General features: G+C 35.2%; 1 protein-coding gene across 1 annotated transcript in view; it reads right to left on the reverse strand.

Annotated features, from left to right (window-relative positions):
* LOC128874191 (lachesin-like) overlaps positions 1 to 23,756 on the reverse strand; it is a 459,577-nt gene that overhangs the window by 182,004 nt on the left and 253,817 nt on the right. Inside the window, exons 4-5 of the mRNA XM_054118654.1 lie at positions 8,777 to 8,935; positions 6,168 to 6,296 (exon numbers count right to left, since the gene is read on the reverse strand). Of these exons, the coding sequence (XP_053974629.1) occupies positions 6,168 to 6,296; positions 8,777 to 8,935 (288 nt within the window). The remainder of the gene's footprint in view (positions 1 to 6,167; positions 6,297 to 8,776; positions 8,936 to 23,756) is intronic.

A 23,756-nucleotide genomic window follows, 5' to 3' on the forward strand; every position in this document is an offset into this window, starting at 1 on the left:
GAATATTAACTTGAGAAAGCATAGAAAGGAAACTGTCTCTATGAGTAAACAGTTAATATAGAATGAACAAAAATTCAAATCTTTTGTTTTTAAATATGAAACCTGAAACGTGGAGTTAACCTCGCAGTAACGTAAACCGTAAATAATAATGTAGGAATTTCAAGTGCATGGACTTAATTTTTTTCCACTTATCATTTTTCTTATTAAATTCATTACAATTCATTGTTTACAATAAATCAGATACCTTTCTATTATTTGTTTGTTTCATTTACAATAATATGTTTAGTATATTTGCTTCATTAATTTTATTTTTATAATTATTATCAGTGTATTCTAATTTGTATATCCTTTTCAAGATGATTCGATACGTGTAATGGAAACCTTATTAAAGTGCTTTCAGTATAAACTGCGTTCGTTTCGACTTCGTTTATTCAAGCTACCATGGTTCCTTTGTTGAATTATACTGAAGTGTATATGCAGGTATGTTTCTGCATGCTTGCCGCGCGAATAAGTGTTTGGAACGCCCCGCTTTCGCAATCAGTCACGTGACGTTTGGCGTACGCGCGGCGGAAATCGAGCTTTGCAAACTTTAATAGCTTATATCTGAAGAAGACAGCCTAAGATTGCGAAACGGAAAAGGATTTTTCGTTGTCGTTTGATACGACGAATTCGAAATATACCATTTATCGTAAAACGTAGAAGATCTTCGTCACTTTGAAAAGTACGAGGAAATGTCTAAACCAGAAGTTCTTGAATGTATTTCCCGATGAATTTTCATATTTTGATCTAAATCTAATAAAATGTGTAGAAATCCATTTTAAATACTTTAAAATGTAGAAGTATATCTATTTCGTGAAATATTTTAAATAATGGTCTTTATTCAAGAAGATGCTCAAATGCTCCTCCATTACATTTTATCCAATATATGTTTTGGTATATAATTGTTGTTATATTTAAATATATAATATAGACATACTATTTGGTCTTATCTGTATAAAAATATATTTAGTTTTCGTATATGTATATCGATTATATATGCTTCTATTATATACAATATATATGAATATTTATCGTACAAGTTCATAGTATGTTTAAATGTGTAACTTAAATTAATTATATTCATATATACTGAATATAATAAAACCAATATATATATATATATATATACATATTACATACAACGATACATTCCGAATATGCAACGATTACATACCAATACATGGTGATCCAAAGGAATCTTATCATACACTCTAAACAACATTCAGCGTCTAATTATTTCCAACAAATTACGTTAATAATCACTTCGTCGACACGTCCGAATATTTTACATAAACGCAGCTTCCATATACTCCCCGCGTTCCGTGGTTGTTTAATAAGCCGACCGAACAAGCGACAAAATAATCTTCTCGTTACGGAAAGTTCGTTCCCATTGCTCTACCCAGACGCTTCACGGCGGAAAATTACATTTTCTTTCCGCGAATTTCTTATTCGATTCCGCCCCGACGCGGGTAATGCATATCGCGGACAGAACTATTACATTACTCGATCGCAATTTGACTTCAAAGGGCTCGAGGTAATACTCGTTGACAAAAGCCTTTGCCCGGAGCACCGGCTACAAATGGAATTAAAGGACGCCTAAAAGGATAATCCCCCGCGCATCGGCGTAGAGACCTGGGGCAAAAACATCCCCCGCCCCCTCTGCCCACCTCGTCCCTTCCGGGGCCCTGAATCGCAATTCGACGCTTCTTTACGGCGCCGCTAAATTAATTAGTCTCGCTTTAACTAAAGGGATAACTCCTTGGTTTCCGTAGCCCTCCGCGTGAGAGCGCGGCTCAGCTTTCTTACGATGGAACAACAACGACGAAAGATTGTATTCCGCATGAACCCTCGTCAACCTTTTTACACCCGCTCCTTTGACCCCTTTCAACGCTTTACCCGACAATGAAACTCCTGGGTATCTGTAGCCTCAATTTTCAGATCGCTGGCGATTTGTCGTCACTCCTTGGACATTAATTTCCGAAGAGGTTGACGACATAATCATTTCATCGTCTTCGAGTAATTGAAGGCCTTACTATTAAGTAGTTGTTGGGAAAACAAATTTGCGGTAATTAGTTGAAATGTGCGTTTGCATTTTGAAGTATTTTACTGGTATCAAGGGTGTCGCGTCGTGATTAACGAGACTGTTTCACCAGTATAGAGTTCACTCCTTACGCACAAAACCTACGTGTACGTGAATCGGACAGCTTCGAGAAAATAAAACGGCACGGAATCTATTCCTCTCCTTTTCGTTAAATTAATTATTAACAATATTTGTTTAAAGAATGATAGAGAATATTATTTTGTTGTAATATTAACATGTCACTCAGACATTCTTTCTGCAAGGCTCAAAGGAACATTCCAATCAATCGTCATTCGTCAACCAATCCTCGTTCAACCTTTCTTCGTTTCATGCATGAGTAAGTACGATTTCGCCCGTAATTAAGTTCTTCGTGCAGTTAATAATCTGTCACACTTTACTTGTCATTCCTGATCCACACAAACAACCAAGGATAACAATACTTTTGGAATTATTTCAAATATAAATAAATATCATAAATTCTATGATATTCGTCCAAAATGTTTGGAAACAGATTTGAAAATAAGACTATATTCATTAGTTAACTTCTCTGATACCGTTTCCTCAGCAATGAAATCTTTTTCGTCATCTCCAACAAACATTCCGATCCCGTGAAAGGTGAAACCGTGGGGCTGACTGTCAATAAAAGGTCAGTTTCATTACGCTTAAATTCGCCAAACTTTTCGTCGCATGCGAATCTACATACATCCCTATAAACTCGAGGCAACCAATTCATCTGATCTCGTAAAAGAACTTCCTACTCGCGCAAATGTCTCTCTGTCCACCTTTAAAAATTTTGATTTCAAAATTCTTGTTAGCTTAAAGCGTTGAAACTCACTCCGTTAAAACTTCCTCAATTCCAAGTCTGCAGTAATAGAGGGAGATTATAAAAATATATCTACATAATTATTTAAGAATTATTTTAATTTTGTCTCTATGAATACCAGAAGCAATTGTGTTTCTTCAGTATGATAAACACTATTGATAGATGAGGTACGTGACGCAGTTAATATAATTATGTACTCGCCATTAAAGGCATATCTTTTGCTAAAAGCCTTTAAATTGTCAATATTGCATGTTATTCATATCATGATAAACACTATTGATAGATGAGGTACGTGACGCAGTTAATGTAATTATGTACTCGCCATTAAAGGCATATCTTTTGCTAAAAGCCTTTAAATTGTCAATATTGCATGTTATTCATATCGCTAAATCTGGCACGATCAGAAAATTTTTCAACATAGAAAGTTTTCGTTTATCTCATCTTTTGACGGCATTCGCTATAAATGAAAACCATATCAACTTGTTTTGTTTTCGTACATTAAATTCTAAGGCTAAGCAAATGGGAAACTCGAGATTTTTGTTGGAGTTCTGTGGACGAACCAGTGCTAGGTTAACAGCGGGAGCTCCTGGGTAAAATGGAATGGTTTAGGTAAGCTTCGTAACTTTATAACACAATATACTCGGAGCCGGAAAAGTACATCAACGTGAGTCCTTTCTAGCTATTGTTGCTCGTAATTTAGTTACAGATAATGTTCCTCGAATTACTTCCACTCGTAGTAAGTGTAATTCGTTCAAGTAATTTAGTTAGGACGTTACAAGTGATTACTTCTTTTTTATCATATTTTCAGGGTGATATGTTAGATACATAATCTCTAAATAGTAAGAAATACTTTTATCCAAATCAAATGACAATAGTAGTATTGCATAATATGTATCTAACTCATTGACAGTATATAAAGAGAGACTACGAAAAGCGTAACTATATACAGCGAGATTATGCAAAATGGGACTATACAAAACGAAGCATTGTAAACTGTAGATACATAAGCAATTATCCATAAGATGAAATTAATATATAAAGTGTGACTACGCAAAGGGAGACTACGTTAATTGAAATTATACAAAGCAAAACTACGTTAAATCAAATTATATAAAGTAAAACATTTTAAACCAAAACAATGTAAAACGTGAGTACGTAAAGGGAGACTAGGTAAAATGAAATTATATGAAACGAAACTACATAAAATGAGACAGCGTATAAGACTATTTACAATAAGAGATGCATATATGCATTCGTATACGCCACTGAAACTGAACAATATATTCACTTGTCAGTACTGAAATTGTAAACACAAGTGGAATCATTATCGAAGCTCGAAAAACGTAGAAAAAAAAATATACCTGAAACGTTTGATTGAAGCAAGGTACGATAATAGCTGTGGTTCGTATAAGCTGCGGAAAGTGGGTTGGTGAAAAAAAGGAACGACGGGGGTTGGTGGTCGCGCGTCACACAGAAGCCGCTGGCGGAGGAAAGGCACGCGCTCGGTATTTAGGAGAAGCAGTAACGTAACAATAGGCAAGTACACGGGTTGGAAACGGTAATGGTGTGTCGTGGTTCGCCCGAGCTTACTTTTATGTCCCGTCAGGGCAGCTCTTCACCCTCCGTACCGTTCGCTTTCACTCTTTCGCTCGGCTCACGCGTCATTTCTCCGTTCCTCTTTGCCTCTTCGCCCGGTGGTTCTCACTTATCCTCTCTGGCCTTGCCTCCTTTCATCGGGACGAGGCAGAGTGCAAGCAGCAAAGACTCGCTTTGTTGCTGGACACCTTTCTCTATTATTAAATGTTCTTCCAACCCCCTCGACGCGACGAGCGTCGCTTCGAGGATCCTAGGCGCGCGTGGTAGCGCGAAGTCGCGTCGCGTTTCGCGCTCGCGTGCCTCAAAAGAACGGGAAGCACTCGAGTTCGAACCAACTTCCTCGAAAACAGAATGAATGAAACTATATTTACGGAATCACTGGCCCACAAATCTTGGAGTTGAGGGGGGTAGCCATCTTGGACGCGTGAAAATCATACATTGCACTTGTGTGTGTGTTCCCTCCTCTATATTCGACAATTTTTTTTTTCGAAAACAAGTAACTTAACAGAAGATCTGGTCGATAGGGTTTATTATACATATTTTGAATAATAAAAACATAATTTTCGTTTAGGTTTTTTAAATAAAATAGCGATACTGGGGAAATGTATAGAGGTCAAATTATTAGATTATGTAGGATACTGCATTCCAATGGACATTTCTTTTATAAACCGTTAAAATTTGATGTATAACTTATTTTATAATTGCAAGCCTATTTGCAATTTTGTGTATTAAGTGAATGTTTCGAATTCGACTCTTCTTCAGTTTTTATTTAGAATACTTACACACACGATTTTATTTAGGTATTAAGGTAGGCCACGTATTATAATCAATCTACGTAATCCTTTAAAATTAACTTAAATTAATATTTGAAATCAAAATATGATATACATATTTATAAGGAAGTAGCTAGAATCATTTTTACTCAAAATTTCTTCATAATAAAGAACAAAATTCTTTCTTTATAGGAAGAAACTTTATATTCGATACATTTAAATTCCTGTTTTTGTAATAATTCATTTTGTAAATGCATACGTAAATGCACGTTTTTCTCTCAGTGTTTGTAATTTCTACCACTTAATTATTCATTATTATACATAAGGGTGTTCATCCATTAAATATATAAATAAATTGAATAAATAAATAAAACATTACAAATTAAGTGGGCGGTAAGTAGTATCGGCACGTTCGTTTATGGGAACTGTTAATTAGCGAGCGAATGCATGTATGATTTACAATGTTAAATAATGAATAAATATTAAGCGAATTGCAACCGTTGGCAGAAAATCTTCGATAAAGCAAAACGACAACAATAAAAATTTTGTTGAAATTTATATCTATTAAAATAAACGCCATTTGTTCAAAGGCTTGACTAAATTATGCACATAGTTACGTTGAACAGTGGAGAAGGCGAAACTGAAGGGCAAAAATAGTGTTGAAGTATAAATTATTTAAAAGCAAATGGAAGAATAATTAAGTCTTTTCCAGGAATACGCTTGTGTTGAACTTTCAGAGAAAAATACCATGTCTTGTGACATAAAAAGAGGCAAGAACGTCAGTGTCCTTGCGAAACATCGATTTTCTTTTCGACAGTAATTTTAACGGCGCAAAGGTAATGAAAAATGTACTTACAATCGACAGAGACTTTGATCTGCTTGCTCACAGTTGGAGGAACCCCATTTGTTGCGATGCATAAGTAAACACCCATGTCTAGTCTCGAGATACGCGTAATTTCCAACGTCTCGCCTTTCCACTCTGACACTGAAACAAAAAGCACCATTTCAGCGCAACTGTTACTTTTCTTTACAGTATTTATTACTATTTTTAATTGTTCTCTGCGAAAGACGTGTCGAATTAAAAGATAACAATTCTACGATATTCAAGTGTCACCAGATGATATTGTAACTGACGGATTCACGATCTCAAAAGGTATAACTGGATGGAAAGTGATCAAAGATGAATGGTCAAGAATATAATAATTAAATTTAATTCAACCTTTCGCCCATTTAATATTCGTTGACAATTTTAAGGATTAATTAGCTGTCCATTTCTTGCCCCTATTTTAAGAGGTTACAAGAAGGTCAAAAAAGAGGACGTATTAGAGAATTTTCTTGTCTACGATTTTTATTTTATTGATTTTATTCGATCATTTGTAGAAAATAATTGTACATATATTCTAATAAGCATAGAGATTAAATATATTTATAAAGAAAATTCTCAAACAAGTCCCTAGTTTTATCATTTCCATATGTATATAGTCTATCAAATTTCGGACGCGAGTAATATTCTGTAATTTCGTATAATCCGTCGAGTTACTCACGCCACCGATTAAACCTGAATACTTAATTCCGTGTAAATCGAGGACGGTAAATCTCTGATTCAATTCACGCTTCAATTTTTGCGCATTCAACATTCGAAGACTCGCCTCGTGTTTTTTCACGGTCTTTAACGTTACACCATCCCTTATTTATCTGTATAAATTAGTGCCGCAACCCATTAACGCACCCGGCAAAAAAGAACTCCCAACATATCTCATTTTTTCGAATTCCGTAGGGTTAAGATAATTACGCGCTGCAGAAATTTTTTTAACCGGTTGTCGTTAACGACATCGAACACGTGCACTAGAGAGCGTTTCCTGAATCTCTGAAAATGCGTGCCCCGTTAATGAGGAACGCTTTCTTCGGTAGTTTCTCCATATATGCATACATCTATTTTTTGAATTATTTCTTGTTTAAACGTACCGACGCGTACGTCTTTTTTATTTCTTCTGTCGTCAGCAACCCTTCAGCTCTGTCAATGACAGCGGTAACGCAGTTTTTCAGAGCAGCACGTTTGATCTTCGGATAGAAGTCAGACGAATATCATTATTTTTAATTGCCGCGCGCCTCGTGCACGCCGAATCTATCGGAATCCGGTCACGGATCGACGTCAGACGTATTTTAAGGAAGACTGCAAAGGTGCAGGTACATTTTCGTTTCTCAGCCATCGTTGAGAGGAGAGTCGTCCTTTGATTCGTACGATGTAAATAAGAACGTTATGGAACAGAGGGATGACACTTAACGCGCGAAAAGCTCGTCAAAAGTACAGTAGTGTGTTCAGAATGCAGGGAAACGCGAAGACGCGACGGTTTTATCGTCGATGATTTTTCGTTTTAAAGATCTTCTGATGCTTCTCGTATCGGTGAATTAAAATTTGAGTTATTACTGGATGTAAAAAAATTGTTATACTGTGAAGCGTTTCGTAGTATTTTTCTCCTTTACATTTCAGTTTATTATGGTCGTTCTTAAAAGCGATGAAGTATATTATGATTGTAAATAATTGTGATAAGATTAAGATAACCAAAATTCAAGTAATCATAACAAACTAGAATTTTCTACAAAATTAATACATCATTGTTAATTAGTTTATGTGGCACGGATAAGCAGCATCCATGATTTTATTTAAATTAATACTTGTTAAAATGAATTGAACATGCATGCTAATAAGCATAGAGAATAAATGTATTTATAAAGAAGAGAATTCAAATCATTGTTATAAAAAGTAACTGAAATACTGTAATGTTTTACTATAAACATTTATAACACTATGAATTTTCGTTGTATTATATCTCATCTTATTTTGCATTAATGTTATACATTGTGTTTCTGAAGAGTACATACTAAAATAAATTGGATAAGAATATCTGTTCCTGCATTGCAGCAGGAATTATTATTTATATTTTTCAAAAATTCTGTTCAAACTACAACTAGTACTTGTACTGTCCTCATTGGCAATTATAATGTACTAACTTTATTTTTTCAATTTCTATCCAAAATACTTAAAAAGAATTTATAATATTAAAAAAGTTCCATACTTATGTCGATCTCTGCTTTTTTACGGTGTAATATAGCTTTTAATAAACTTTCAATTTTTATCATTAAAAACTTCATTTGGAACCTATGTCCTGTTATAACTCGGTTATTAATTTTCAAAAATAATAACTTCGTACAGTCGTTTCTAATGTTTTGAGTAAAAGAGGTTATTGCCTTTTTGAGCTAGTAAAAAGTAATAAAAATAAATTAAAGCAAATATCAAACAAAGTATCTTCGATTCGTATGTTTATGTTGAATGTTATATTCATATTCTTCTTGGTAATGTTTATATATCTCAAGGTTTTTATGTAATTGTCTCTTACACTTTTTATTACAGTATCAATAATGTGTATTATCAAATTTTATACTTAAATAAATTTATTTACTCACCAGATAACGTCTTATTTATTGTAATTTTTGAGCCGTCGTCTCTTTTCCAGCTTATAGTTGGTTTCGGACTTCCTGTCGCTTTGCACGTCAAGCTCACGTTGGAATTCTCTCGTATAATGACATCCGATGAAGTCTGGTAGTCCTCTATGTTTGGAGGCACTGAAAACGAAAAGATACATTTTTATAATGATTGCTTTTGGTTATAAGCAAAAATTAAAATGGGATACATGATCAACAGCGGAGGCAATACAAATATATATTATATATATTTAACACTCTATTTTCTGGAGACTCAATTATAGATTTCCTCTAGTGTTTACATAACGAAATTTATTGACTGTATTGTCGATATACGAGGTTGTAGGTATATTGAGTCTAATATTAATATTCATACACAATAATACTTTATACTGCATTCTATATATCTAATTATAATTCAATTAGAGTACTTTTTGTATTGTTTTTCATTTCAAATTAAATATACGAAATAATTAAAAATTTCTATTTCCCCTAAACAGAATGTACATTCTAATATAGTATATAAGAAGTATTTTAACGTAATTATAATCAGATGTGCATTGGAATAATAAAGTAGCGTTTAAATAATAATACAATCTTTGAACTTAATAACAGTATACAGATATTAATGTCATCCTGAATTAATATATTTACTAACGTACAAAGTTCTTTTTTAATTAGAAATAACAAATTATTTTTAAATATGCCAGTAGTTACAATGGTAAAATTAGAAATAGCTATCTAACTGAACCTTGTCTCTTCTGTACAATCATTAAGACATTATTTTAAGGGTAAACATATAAGTACATCCTTCAAATCATACATTTTGGATACTCGTGCGATGAAGATGGTAAATAAATAAAAATAATATATATATATATATAGTATGCCTTATTCAAAGCCAGTCGAATCCCTGTCTATCGATTACTTTCTACAGGTACATAGAATTTAGGAACGTTATCTTCATCTCGTGACTGAAATACATACGTCATGCCGACTAGAGAGGATTTCAGACTAGTACCGCCGTGCGATTAGTTTTATTTATATGGTTCTTATTCATGATGCAGGATGTTGTAAAAGGAAACATAAATACATCGTCAGGTGATTCTGGAGCTCGTTTCAAGTGAAGAATGGTACACCGTTGGATAACTTAATCTGATTCTCAATGATCACTAAATTATTGATAACGTGATCAGTGAGCACGCAGCTAGTGTGTAAGAAAACCTGCACTTCTCTCTCCAGTATTATCGTGGTTATTAAGAGTATTTAGACAAACCAGCGAATTTGTTTTCGTTCTTTTTTTCTATAGTTTAATACCTTCTGAATTTTTACCTTCTTTTACCTCACACATAAATTCCTATTTCTGTACTTGTTTGTTGCTGTTTCCTAAATACATGTCTATTTTTATTCGACTCGATACAAAATTATATTCTTCCTTATTCTGTACATTGATATTTAATGACATCGACCTTTTGCTACCTCTCCCCTATTAGGGTCGAATATAGGGGATGTGATACTTTGAATGATACCCTTATTAAATTGTTCAGCCTTAAATATGTGTGTCAAGGTTTGATATGCACACTTCCCGATGAATTCTTTATCAGACTCAGGACACAACTTGTTCCGTCCACAGCGCGATTCCTTACGAGAGAATCTCTGGGGTTGTAAGGCCTGTTACCCTTAATTGAAGAGACTCTGTGGTTTCGACACGTCACGCGCCAAATTAATATTGCGTGACTGATTCAAACGACTAAAATATTGGATTCTCTGGACAGTCCATGTCGATTTTTAGTAGGTGGTCCAAGTCTGAATATATCGGAATGGTTGAAAACAAATAACATCTATCTACCCATCCCTTAACCTCTTTTGGGACGATTTTTCTTCACGCTGTTCTTATATCTCTATGCATCGGAAATAACATCATCAGTGCAGCCGAACCATAACATTTTTACTCCTCTTGTTGAGGGATTCTGTAGTAAATAAGTTATTCTCAAATTTTTTTTATTATTGATAGTAATTATATTTATAAAAACCTAAACGTCCACATATGTGATCAAGGGCGTAAAGAGGTTAGAAAGGCTGTGGAACAAAATGGTACCTATGTAATTCAATAAATATATATCAAAATTCAAATATGCCTCTGAGTTTATCTTAAAAATTAACACGAACTTTTTGGACAACCCAATACCACTAATCTCGAACGATAGATTGTAGATGATAACGGTCTCGAACGTTAAACAGGAAATTTGAGTGAACACAACTACACACCTTTCCTTCTGTCTTCACCTTTCCCTACCTCCCTTCCACTAGGTAATAATTTATCTATTTGAATAATAATTTGTATTGTAGGTATCTAGCCCTCAGATTTGTGTACCAAAATCGACCTCCATATCCTTCCTCCTGTCTCTACCTTCTACCTCTTCTCCAAAGCCACTAAACCTTACCCTAAACAACCAATCGGTTTCCCTCAATGTCCAAGAAATGGTCAGCAACAGTTCATCTTTAGCAAAGAACCATTCGAGATCACTCGAAGCGCGCCAACGACGACTGCAATCGCGCAAAAGAACATCTGCTGAAAGAACGAACGCGTCAGTCGGATCCGACAGAGGTCACAATAATAAAATTTGCATGACACAGGGCCGGCCTCGAGTGGACCTCGGTCGAGAACGCTTCAAGAAACGGACCAACCCCTAAAGGGCGAGAGCAGACCGTCGGCCTGAATGGCATTCTTTCACATGCAAATCGAATTCAAACTTAAAGGTAGAAGAAAAAAAAGAAGGCGGAAGGAGCCTCGGTTCGACGAGGTCGCAAAGGGGTTGACGACGATAGTTCCAGAGACAGAGGGAATCCAGTTACAAGCACGGAAACGTTCGAAAGCGGTCTTCGAGGGTGGCAGGAGCATCCAGAAGGGCAAAGGAAACGAGAACTGCGGACAGATAAAGCGCGGGGGGGAGGAAATCCCCGTTAAAAAGTCGTAATCACTGACGATAAGAGGCCTTTTCCGCGGGGAAAGAAATGTCCTCGTCGAGAGCACTGTGGCCTCGGGCCTGGAGGGGGATGAAGAGGATTTAAGCGGGAAACTTTTGGCTCATTTTCGTGTACAGAACGCGGGATTTACCACTGACTGGTGGATCTTTGGTTACTGATCCGGTTTGAGAAATCTTTTGACTTTTGAATGCAGCGAGTTACCGACTTTTCTGCGAGGATACATCGATATCTTACGCTTTACGAGATCATTCAATCATCTTCTTTTAACCCTTTGAGTGCCAGAGAAAATTTTCAGGCATATTCAAGAAATGTCAAACAATTTTAAACAAAGATACATAATTGTAAACAAAACAGTACGATTCGATCAATTTTGTTTTAAGGTTCATGAAATTTTTACATAATACTAAAAAAATATATTTTTCGCGTAGCGTAGCAGTCATGTATTCTGGAAAGTTTGCCACGATTGTTGGGTAATTACCTAAGTGTGAACATGGAGTCTAAAGAAGACACCAGCCTATCAGCCGTTACATATTACATGCATTACGTAAAGCAAGATTGATTTCGTAATGAGTTACAGCACTTTTAATACATCAGATACATTCCAAACTAATTGTGTTTTAATAAAAAAACAAGATCCTAAAGCCATCGTTTGGAGAACTTTCCGATTTTACAATTGTACAACGTGGCCCCATTGCGAATCCTAAAAAATGACATGCAACAAAAGATTCCCGAAACTTGGTTTATGAAATAATTTCGCAGGGATAATGCCCTCCCTTTTCTGCCCTCCTACTTCTCGGTAATTACTAAATCGGATGAGCGGGGGATTACACGCAAAACCCAGTGATCTCATAATAACTGTTCAAAAATCGTGGCCTCCGTTGTACCAAATGCTCATTACAAAAGATGCGAGCGGCTTGTTGAAGGCAAACGTGACAACGTGAAATCGATTTCGCGGTTACTAAACCACCACGAGTAATTCAAACGACGTTAGCGTGAGTGACCATAACGAAACCTCGAGCAAATTCAATTTCAAAACGACTCGCCGTTGGATATCATCGAAATAAGCCTGCGATGTTCAGAGCTATCTTTAGTAAGCATACTAATTACGTGTCAGTGATTATGAAAGTGGTCTGTCATTTGAGGTTCTGGAAACCATTCTTTATCAGATTTAAGTAGGCAATTTTACGACAGATACTGTTGTACTTTCATACTGTAAGAAAAAATATTATATATTATAGTATCTTTTCAACCGACACGAATGCAAAAATCTAAATATCTTTAAACAATTAAAAATATGACTCGCAATAAGGATGAAAATATTTGGTTAAAACCAGTATAAAATGAGAGTTTCATATTAGAGATTGAATAGATCACTTATTAAATGATATTAATAAACGAATTACTTTATATGTATCGAGAAAAAAATTAAATTATAAACCTTTAGAAACGGAACTTAAATAATACGATATTGAAATTTCATTAGCTGTTCTGTTATATCATAATTTCGACGACAGAAAGATGATCAGATTAAAATCAAACTGAAGAACATAGGAGGGATTTAATAAGTACAATACGCTCTTGTAAACGCATAAACGTTATGAATTATTAATAACACGTGGCGCATTCACAATTCAATAAATCTCAGTTTGCAGAACATTAATATTTATCCGCTGCAGGTTTTACACACGCGATGCGTGCTAACGAATAAACGCAGGCCAATTAACAATTATCCGGTTGATTTATTAAGGGTGCAAAGTTTTCATTTGGAACGCACTCAACGTGGCGAAAACATATTTCGCAGATCATTCCGATTACGCGATGAATACACATTCCAACCCTCAAGAGATTATGCACAATGGAACGTTCGAAAAGGAGGTTCAATTCTACAAATTTGTTACAATGGATTATTCCGTGTAAACTGTTTTATATCAGTGGAAACTGTAGTTTACAAACAGCTTAAAGAGAGATGTTTAAAGAAGTTTGAAAAATAATTAAGATGATAAGATGATTCGTATGGAAACTTCTCTCAGGAGAAACTGGTGTACGTATGAAATAGATTTTATTTCAGAAATGTAATGAAATAATTATATTTCGTGTGCTACCGTTAAAACTGCGAAAATAGTTAATTGCATCTGTTTAACTAACAAGGGGACCATCAAACATGGTATCAATGGATTTTGATGAAACTCAGGTACGTTGTAGAAATGTCTTCCCTAAGATGAAGATACTTGTACGACATACCTGTTTCTTTTTATCGTCGCGGCGGTGATGAAAATCTTTGAAAAGACACTCCGCGGATGTTGTGCGGAGTAGTGTCAGATTTTTACTGACTAAAAATTCCACCACCACAGCTCCTGGTGGGGGAACTATACCGTAGATAATACATTCTACAACATACCTGAGTTTCATCAAATTCCATTGGTACCATGTTTGATGGTCCCCTTGTAAATATAATTAAAATACATCAAATGCCATCTACATACTCTAGATATGTTCGAGTTTATAATCTTTGATTCTTCAAAAGTTCACTCATAGACACTCCTAGGGTATTCCTATTTATTTCATCTACTATTATAAAATTTAGACTACATCATTCTCTCCTAAAGCAACGTAAAAAGAAGCTGGCGAGGAGATAATATCAGGCGGTAAGGGGAGGCACTTTCCTGTTATTAAAATCGCATTAACGTAGATTCATTTTCCACGAGAGGCTCGTGGGTCGTTAGTTCTGTGGAGTTCGTAACAGGAAATGCACGCCATATTCGGAAAAGATACAGTATTAAAAATTACTGCGACCCAGAGACGAGAGGGGAAATATAAAATCAACGGGAAGAGGAACCCTCCATTGTTCTCCTTTTATGCGTAGCCTACAGGACGAAAAAGGAAAGCAAACATCGCGTTCCCAATTTTCTTTCATCCCCTGACTTGTCCCTAATTATTCTCGTTTATTTTTAACGAGCACCATGTTTAGACGAAGAATTGGGAACTCTATTTTGTCCAATTAACGTGATGGTATTTTAGAAATAAATGATTACAGGACCCATGTTTGTTAAAATTTTGTTAATATACAGATACAGAATTTGTTTGTACATAAATAAAGAGGAAGTCGATGTAGTCTACATTGTAAGTGACTTTCAGACTATAACTATTTAATTATCTTCAAAATTTAAGTCTTTCTTCGAGAATAGTCTAAAGGATAAAAACTGAAAAAAAAACTGAAAGAAATGTCACACGGATCTGTTTAATAAGCAATTAATGATTTGGAAGGTTATTTGAATGTTTTTAGAGGAAGTGAAATTTACGAACATTATCAAACTTGTAATAGTTGCTTTCAATGTAAGAATAAATGTAATATTATAAGCGAAGAAATTGGAACGGACAATTCTCAAGTTTCATAAAAGTAATGTTTCTTGTAAATTTAGAAGTATTGAACCCATTACCAAAACATTGCGAAAAAATTTTGCTAGAAGCTTCACGCATCGAAAAACACAGATCCACGTGTCACGATTATAAATAAACACATGCCTAATAAAACTTCAAAAACGCAGGTTTACGGGTTACACTTTTTTGGACGATAAATTTATGCTCGGTTGATGCTTATGCCCACAGCAGCTCTTATTCCAATAGGGTGCGTTTTACGATCGCTCGCAAAAAAGTTTCGCCTCTCTCCGCTCGAATATCCTTCATGAGTATCCTTCAATTAATACGACGACCGTGAGCCTCGGAAAAAAGCAGCTTAATTTGAAAGTCTAAATTCAATTCGAGCGTCTAAGCGTTCCTGGCTGGACTGACTAAAGCAGAGATTCTCAACGGGGGTCATATGGTCCTCCAATGGATCATATTATGTTTTTTCAGAGGACTACGAATGAAAGATATGAACAAATGGAAAACCACGATTTTGTTCAGTAAGGTGTAATAAATATGATTAAAATTAGAAATCGTATCAGTCTTACAAGCAAATACTTTATACTTGTTAATATTGTAAAAAAAGTACATCGTGTAATAAACAATTATTTGAGTTGGTCCTTCTGCTCGAGAATTTTCAAACAATCGACAGATGTAAAGAAGAATTAGAAGTTAGAAATTAGAGATTAGATATTAGAAATTAGAAAGTCCAAATCTACTGATTTCAAAATCTAGAAACCTCAAGTATTAGAGATCTCGAGGAATATAGATGCCATATCCTAGAAATATCAAAAGGGTCCTAAGAGATTTAACTTAAGAAGTCATATATAAAGGAGAATTAGAAATTAAAGATTAGAAATTTCAAATCTAGAGCGTTTAGTGTCTAAAAGTTTCAAAAACTAGAGACCCCAAGGAATTTGAATTTCAAGACCTAGACATTTCAGAATTCAAGATTAGAAATCATATGTAAACCAGAATTAGAGATTAGAAATTAAAAATTAGGAATTTAGATATGTCATAGTCTAGATTTCTCACGAACTAGATCCCAAGCCTCACTACCAGAACTCATAGATTTCCGAAGGTTGTCAAGAGACAAAGCAGGTTGAGAAACCCTATCGTTGAGCCTCGCTGAAGTCTCTCGAACGATATCTCGACTGGCGTGTGTGTAAATTTCCGACGTTATCCCGGCCGTTCGTTGAGCGCACGGCTACGTGGCAAAAATAAATAACAGAGCGCGCTCTTAACTCAATTATATCGCTGTCATATTACGGAAAAATATCATATCGTATCGGGTGGCTGACATATGTCGTCTGCATCGCCATTTGTGACGTTGATGGAAACCAGCATTGCGATGCCCATGATTGGCGGACGTACGCAGAGGAATGGGGAATATTTCGTCGCCTCCGCCACTTTTGCGCGCCGTTGCAGACAAATTAATATTTTCTTTCGACTGTTATTAGCGATCGAGAATATCGATTTTTCTTCAACGCGTCGGAAAAGCTTTCATACACAGTCTGGCACTCGAAGGGTAATGTATTATTCTATTTATTAGACTCTTAACACATTCGCGACCGCTGACGTGAATTCACGTCACTTAAAATTCTTTTCCTGGTTATGAGAAAATTATGAAAATCCTTTCATTTTATACACTACATATTTACAACATTGATATTTCAAAACATATTTTTTAATTTTGAAATATTAGCTACGAAAAAGGTTGCTAGTCTTTGTAGATTGCATCCGTGACGCATTTGTACAAAAAAATCATTACCACTTATCAATAAACAATTTAATATATTTATTACACTCATAACAACGGAAATTTCAAGTAGCTTTCCCTTTCAGTTCAACATTCAATACGATGATTGTCGTCCGATTTTTTGTGCAATTCAATTCAATTATCATCGTAGTATCAAGTGCTATCTAAATTCGATGAAGTAAATGGTGGATGCGAACAAGATCAACAGAAAAACTAACTTGAACATTGCATCGCTTCTATGCTTCTATTTGCATTTACATTAATTCTACGAGCAACGTCAATAAATCCACTGTAACTAAATCAGTAATAACTTGTATCGATGAAAATTCAGAAAAATCACAAGTGTATATTGTAACTCTCATTTTCAATTTACGATCCGATCCGTCCATAAAGGTCGAATTTTACATTCACGACTTCAATTAACCAACGCGACCTGTGTTATCCAATATCGCGAATAATTTATATAAATTATAGAATTAATCAGGCGACAATCGGCTATGAATTCGGTGATTTCGAATTCGAGCGACCTGTCGTCATCGCCAGGGCGACAGTACACAATGAAATTCGGAATACGGATCAAATTCTCGACCAAATAAAAGAGAGACGTGAGAGAAAAAATATTAAACGGGCGGGATCGCGCGACAGACACAACAGCGTCAATATTGAATTGTTCCGCTGGAAATTAATCGAGAATATGCATGTCGCGTCGCTGAAACACGCATTATACGTGTAATAATTTCGTTTCGATAACAACGCTAAAATCGAAGCAAAATATTCATGTGGCGCCTGATTATCGCGTCTTCGGAGATCGTCTCTGATCGCTCATTACCGTTCCATTCGGAATATGTAGTTGCACGTGGAGTTGATACTAATTTTACTTCGTAACTTGTCCTGTGAAATTCACTAATTGCGTGTATGTTTTGACAGGTGTATTTAACTGATAGACAACTTGTTTGTCAGACACAGAATTAGATTATTAGTTAAATTTTTTGGTGAACAGAAGAGGAGCAACTCATCCATAGTGGGTACCTTAACTTCAAACAGTAAAACAAAACACTTGTCGATATAAAAATAAGATCTTTAATTATTTGATCGAATTTACTATCTAATTAATTTTTCAAAACGCAAAACAGCAATATAAATTTTTCAGCTTAAAAAAGAAATTATAATTAAACCAATTAATACAATTACAGATTTTTATGTTCATTTATTGGTTTGCAAACAAGGGGTACTGGCTTTAGACGGTGTACTCACTTTAGGCGGGTTTCCCATGCGTCAATTTGGAAAAGACATTTCGATCACCTTATTGCTAATTCTCTTCAGATATAATGTTTGAGCTTAATTGATTATTTTATTTCTAAAAATAAATGTACATGTTTAATTATTTTATTAGAAGTCAGGAGTTGTGAATTATTTTCTTCAATAAATTAAGAATTTGTTTTCGAAAATCAACGTTGATTTAAGGAATCAAATGACCTTATGGTAGGACAAGTATATGTAAAATGCTGATACATTTTGAGTTAAACTACAAAATGTGATAGGGTACATCATTCTCATACATTATTCTCTTCCATCGAAACGCAAACGTCAATGGTCCCAAATGTTCGTCGACCAGTCGTAAAAGTGCGGCCTCTCGCATGCAGTAAATCGATGCTCCATTGACCGAATAGTCGTAATGATTCTTCTGGAAAAAAGGGTACTGCGAGGCAGGGGGTTGGTTGATGTCGAGAGCGCAAAAAAAATTGTCCCCGCGGGATGTACGACGTAACGTGAGACAGAGGAATGGCGGCAACGAGAAATATACGATAATCGCGAACCAGGAAGCTGGAGCTGAGCTTTAGTGTTCGTGTATCACTGTAACCAAATATCGAAAGTGTCTATTCATCGAAAGAGAATCGTTCAGTCGCTACGAACAGCGCATTCGACTTCCACCCTCCCGAGAAGAATCAACTTCCGGCATAATCCAGGGGCCTCGATAATGATTTTTAATATTGGTAGAAATTCTCCGTGTCATCGATGCCTTCTCTGGAATTATACGTTTTACTTAGATAAGTTCATACGTTCATTAGCATATGCATTCCGATCTTTCATTATTTTAAAAAAGATCAGGTTTATGTGATCAAGTAATGTGACATTCTACATATATTTTTATGTTCAAATGTTAAATATAAATTGTAAAATTGAATTAGCACTCGGAAGATGAAGGTTTATTTACTCCCTAAATTTCATGAATGTTACCAAAAATAGCAATTACTATTTCAATTTAGTGAAACTAAAAGAGAAAGAAAATAAATAGAGAATATATTTTCACACATTTCCAAACTCACATTTTAATAGAATTTAATTAAAATTGTATATAGGCGAAGTTAAATCTTGCGTGAAAACCTGATTACAGTTCATCAACTATAAATATCATGTGCTGGTTTGTATCAAATTATCAAGTCGGTAAAATAAATTATTATATTTCAAACTGTTTTATTCTCTTAAGTAAATATAATATCGTAGATCAATCGATATCCATGTATCGTATAATAACATTGAAAACAGAAAGATTACAGACATGGCTAAAAGTGAAAAAATGATAGATCAAGAAATATTAAAAATAAAACAACACTGTTCACATTTAAGTTGTATTAAATTGAAAGATATCGTTTTATACTTTTTCGACAATCAAAATTGAATACCCATCTCGCGTGATACATGATTGAATATCTCAGAACATTTAACATGAACATACTTGAATTAATGATTGCGCGAAGGGTAAATTAGAAATGCTCAGGTTCGACAACTTTCACAAGATTCCGATCGTTAAAATTAATTGAAGACTCTGCAACCGAGATTTCGTCGCGTGTAACAAGTTCGAGTACACTATCGTCGCGAACGTCCAATGCGCCTACAAGAGGGACATTAAATTAATTAAAAGGATTAATTACAGGGAATCTCGTGTAACAGAATTTCAGTGAAAACTTTTAGGATGTAAGACAAGAGCACAAGTAGTTGACACCATCAATTAAAATCTTCCTAAATATGTAATGCATGGTAATAGTGGTTTTTCCAACACTAGTGACCGGAAATTGATGCCATTCATAGTGTAAATTAATAACCAACGTTACATGGTTACCATTTGCATCCTGAATTTTTGTATTCTCTTTTGTTTAATGTATTTTATTTAAACTTATGATTAAACTGCGGATGGTTATGCATCTATTGCAGGTCAAAATATGGGACTAAGATTGTGCATAAATGCAAAAATATATAAAATATCAGCGATAATATACATATATGTTATACCGTTTAGAAGATAAGACATACTTATAAAGAGATAAGCGTACATTCAAGTTATTTCTATAATAGATATAAGTAGGATCGAAAAGTTCTTAGAAAGTAAATGTAAATGTCAAAGGAAAAACAAACTAATGCAGCAAAGATACTTCGAATCTTCATAAATCTACTGTTAATAAGTTCTTCTTTCCTCTCAATGTGTCAACTACTGCTGCCTTTACTTTAACTTCACAATTTTTGCGCGAGGAACGTGCGAAAATTACAATCGACCTGCTCTCTTTCGTCGACCCTCGACCGTCGCGACGAAACTACGTTTCCAGCACGTATCCAAGAATTCGAACCTGATAAATTCATTTTGCAAGCCAAATAAAAGAACCCTTTTCGTCTCATTAACGCGATCAGCGGAGCGTTCAAACGCATGCGCGCCTCGTTTGTCGCAACGCTGTCGACGCGTTCTCGCGTCGAACAAAAAAGTGGAGAAAAAGGAGAACCGGATGAGGAAAAACGGGAATAGCGATGGGAAAGTTCTATAAATACGATGACTCGTCGATACTGCTTATTAGCGATTAATGTTTTACGCGATAATCACGAATCGAAATGATACCACCAGGGACGCGGCTAGGTAACACTGTTAGGAATAATTTGCATCTCGTATCGCACCTCGCGGTGATGATTATTGCGATTCCCCAGAGACGCTTCTACTCTACTTTCCAGCGTGCAGCAAATACGTTTTCAAATGAAATGTGTGCGCTGGGCGCATTGTCGCTTCGTGGGTAAGAGGCGTTTTTCTTCGAAGGCAGATTTCGGTGTCATGATAATATAAAATTTGCAAATTAAAATTAAATTTAGGGAAAGACCTCAGTAGTTGATTCATTAAGGGGATAACAGAACACGTTTGGTGAACTGTGAGACTTGGTTTATTATTCGGATGTAATAGAATTGAAAAATAAATTCTTTGGTCTTTCGAGAATCAAAATTTTATCGAAGTATATAGTTTTAATTCATATTCACTCTTTGAATTGGAAATTATTAATAATTGACACATAGGAGTTTCAACAGTGGACTCTAACAAAAATTAATTCGGTTCTTCTTTCTACTAATGATAGAAGATCTAAAAAATTGTTGCCAGATCAATAAGATACATTTTTAACAATCTTTGAAGTTTTGTGTTATTATTTTATATGTAGTGACATCCCACATTAGGATGTTTAATCATCTTTTCAAAAGTAATTACTTTTTCAAAATAATGATACAAGATCTAAAAAATTATTGCGATATCAATCAAGTACATTTGCAGCAATCCTTTATATTTTGTGTTACTATTTTACGTATAGTGATATTTGACATTAGCATGTTTAAACATTTTTATAATGAAAGAAACTACTTTATTGAGCTCTATCGGTTTGTGGATCCCTACACAGTAACCGAACAATCGTAAATTGGTTTGACGTGCTGTCAAGTGACCAATCTCAGAAGTATATAAACATAAGCATTCGATATTGAATACGCTATGTATATAGACTCTAGAACATTGCACACGCGGTTGACGTATCGCTATTAATTTCGAAGCATTCTTGCCACAAAGCACACGGTCGCCACATGATGAATTCATCAAAACAGAACTGATCTCTATGTCAATTGAGGGAGGCAATCAAAACAATCGAACCGACGTCTAATTAATACAGTCGTGGTGCGTAACTGGCAATAGCGTTTCTGCGGTTTGTGTTATGATTATTTACTAATTACGGTGATCAGTATTCGAGGGAACGAACGATTCGCGACTACGGTAATAATAGTCGAGAATTCGACCCTGCTCGTCGTCGTGGGAAATATAATTAACGAGCCTGCTTAATTTAGAGGTACAAATTAATATAGGTATCAAATTATAGTACGTATTAATTACTATTCGTAATGAAATTAAGAAAATTTTATTTATTAAGATAGTTTTTTAAACTAAGAAAATGTTCGTAATAAAAATAAGAAAAACGTAGCAAGTCGTGCATGAATTTCATACGATAACATTGTTTTCTCCGGAAGGTATGTTTTGTAAAAAGTTTATAAACTATTGAGACTGTACAACGAAGGTCACAATACGTGCTGGTGCAGGCCTAGACTTCGCTAATAAGTTTACGGTTTTTCTCCCGCCTGCGGACAGTTTTTCCGTAGGTTAGTCTTAAAAAGACTTCTACAGAGTGCACGTTGCGTCGTAAAATTAGGTAACACTATATTCTTTAAGTTTACGTGTTTCACCTTATACGCGAATCCATGCGCTACTTTATGTAAAGTGTGATCGTTATTAATTATCATACAGATTATTATCTCCAACATAAACTATTACTTAAAAACTATCAACTCGTATTAGTAATAAAAAAAAACAGATAAACCATCCCGTGTTTCGCTGATTTATCAACGTATCGCGTTATCAGAGTACCAAATAATCGCAGTCATAAATAATAAGAGACCTGCGTCCATAGGGCAGCGAGCAATTATTCGAACAGTCGGAAATTTATTCGGGGAGTTATCCCCGATAAGATGCGCAGCTCTCGGTTGAAATAGCAGTGGACCCCTCGGACTTGGATTCGTTTAGCGAGCGAAACGCTGAGTGAAGAGGGTCGTCCTACATATTCATACATAAACTCGGTCCTGGGAATCAAGCCGTTCCCTCTGCGTTCCGCGTCCCTCGACGTTCGCTAGGAATGGACGATACCGTGTATCTAATACTCGAGAAAATATTTGCGCTGCCCGCGCGAGTGCAAAAATTGTCCGGGCTTTCGTGGAACAGGCGATCTACGGTTATAGAGGGTGCGGTGTAATTTGCGACGATGTAGCGGAGGTGGGCAGATTTTTATCTAGATAACGAACAACCTTATTGAGCCTGTATTCATGCGAATAAAAGTTACCTGGATAAAACTGTATCTAATTATGAGTCGACACGGACAAACATTTATTTGTGTAGATAAGTATTGAAAAGTAAATGAATAAAGGTTAAAAGTTTGGTCTTGATCCTTCGCTGCATCGAGTCTGATATTTGTAACATTTCGATACTAATTGTAGCGAAAGGTAACATTACGTATTAGAATGTATTGTTCATTATCAGTTTATGAAGTATAGGCGTAAATGGGTACATGGTGACTTTGTTTTTGTAAATAAGAAATGAAACACTGAGGCAGAATTTTTCAATCATTTCTCAATTAATTTTGGAGCATATGAAATCCTTTATTTTATCTAATTTGATTGTATTTCTTTCCTACATTTGGATATGCTTCTACTTTTCGTTTTGTATGCCAATCTATTGAAAAACAACTTTTTTCTCATGAGGAGCATAGATGAGTTTTAGAAAGGATTCGAAAAGGATGTCAATCTAATTTTATATCGAATCCTTGGCCCAGGTCTCGGCATTTCAAGCATGGCGGGAAAGGTTATCTGGTTCGTTGTTGCCGACTCCCATGAATAATTTGTAACTCGTGACTAGGGAAACGATGGTTAAACGGAAATTCGTTCGAAGCTTTTCTAAAGTTGGCTACTTTGCGC

Source organism: Hylaeus volcanicus, chromosome 3, assembly GCF_026283585.1.
Source record: "Hylaeus volcanicus isolate JK05 chromosome 3, UHH_iyHylVolc1.0_haploid, whole genome shotgun sequence".
Taxonomy (NCBI): Eukaryota; Metazoa; Arthropoda; class Insecta; order Hymenoptera; family Colletidae; genus Hylaeus; species Hylaeus volcanicus.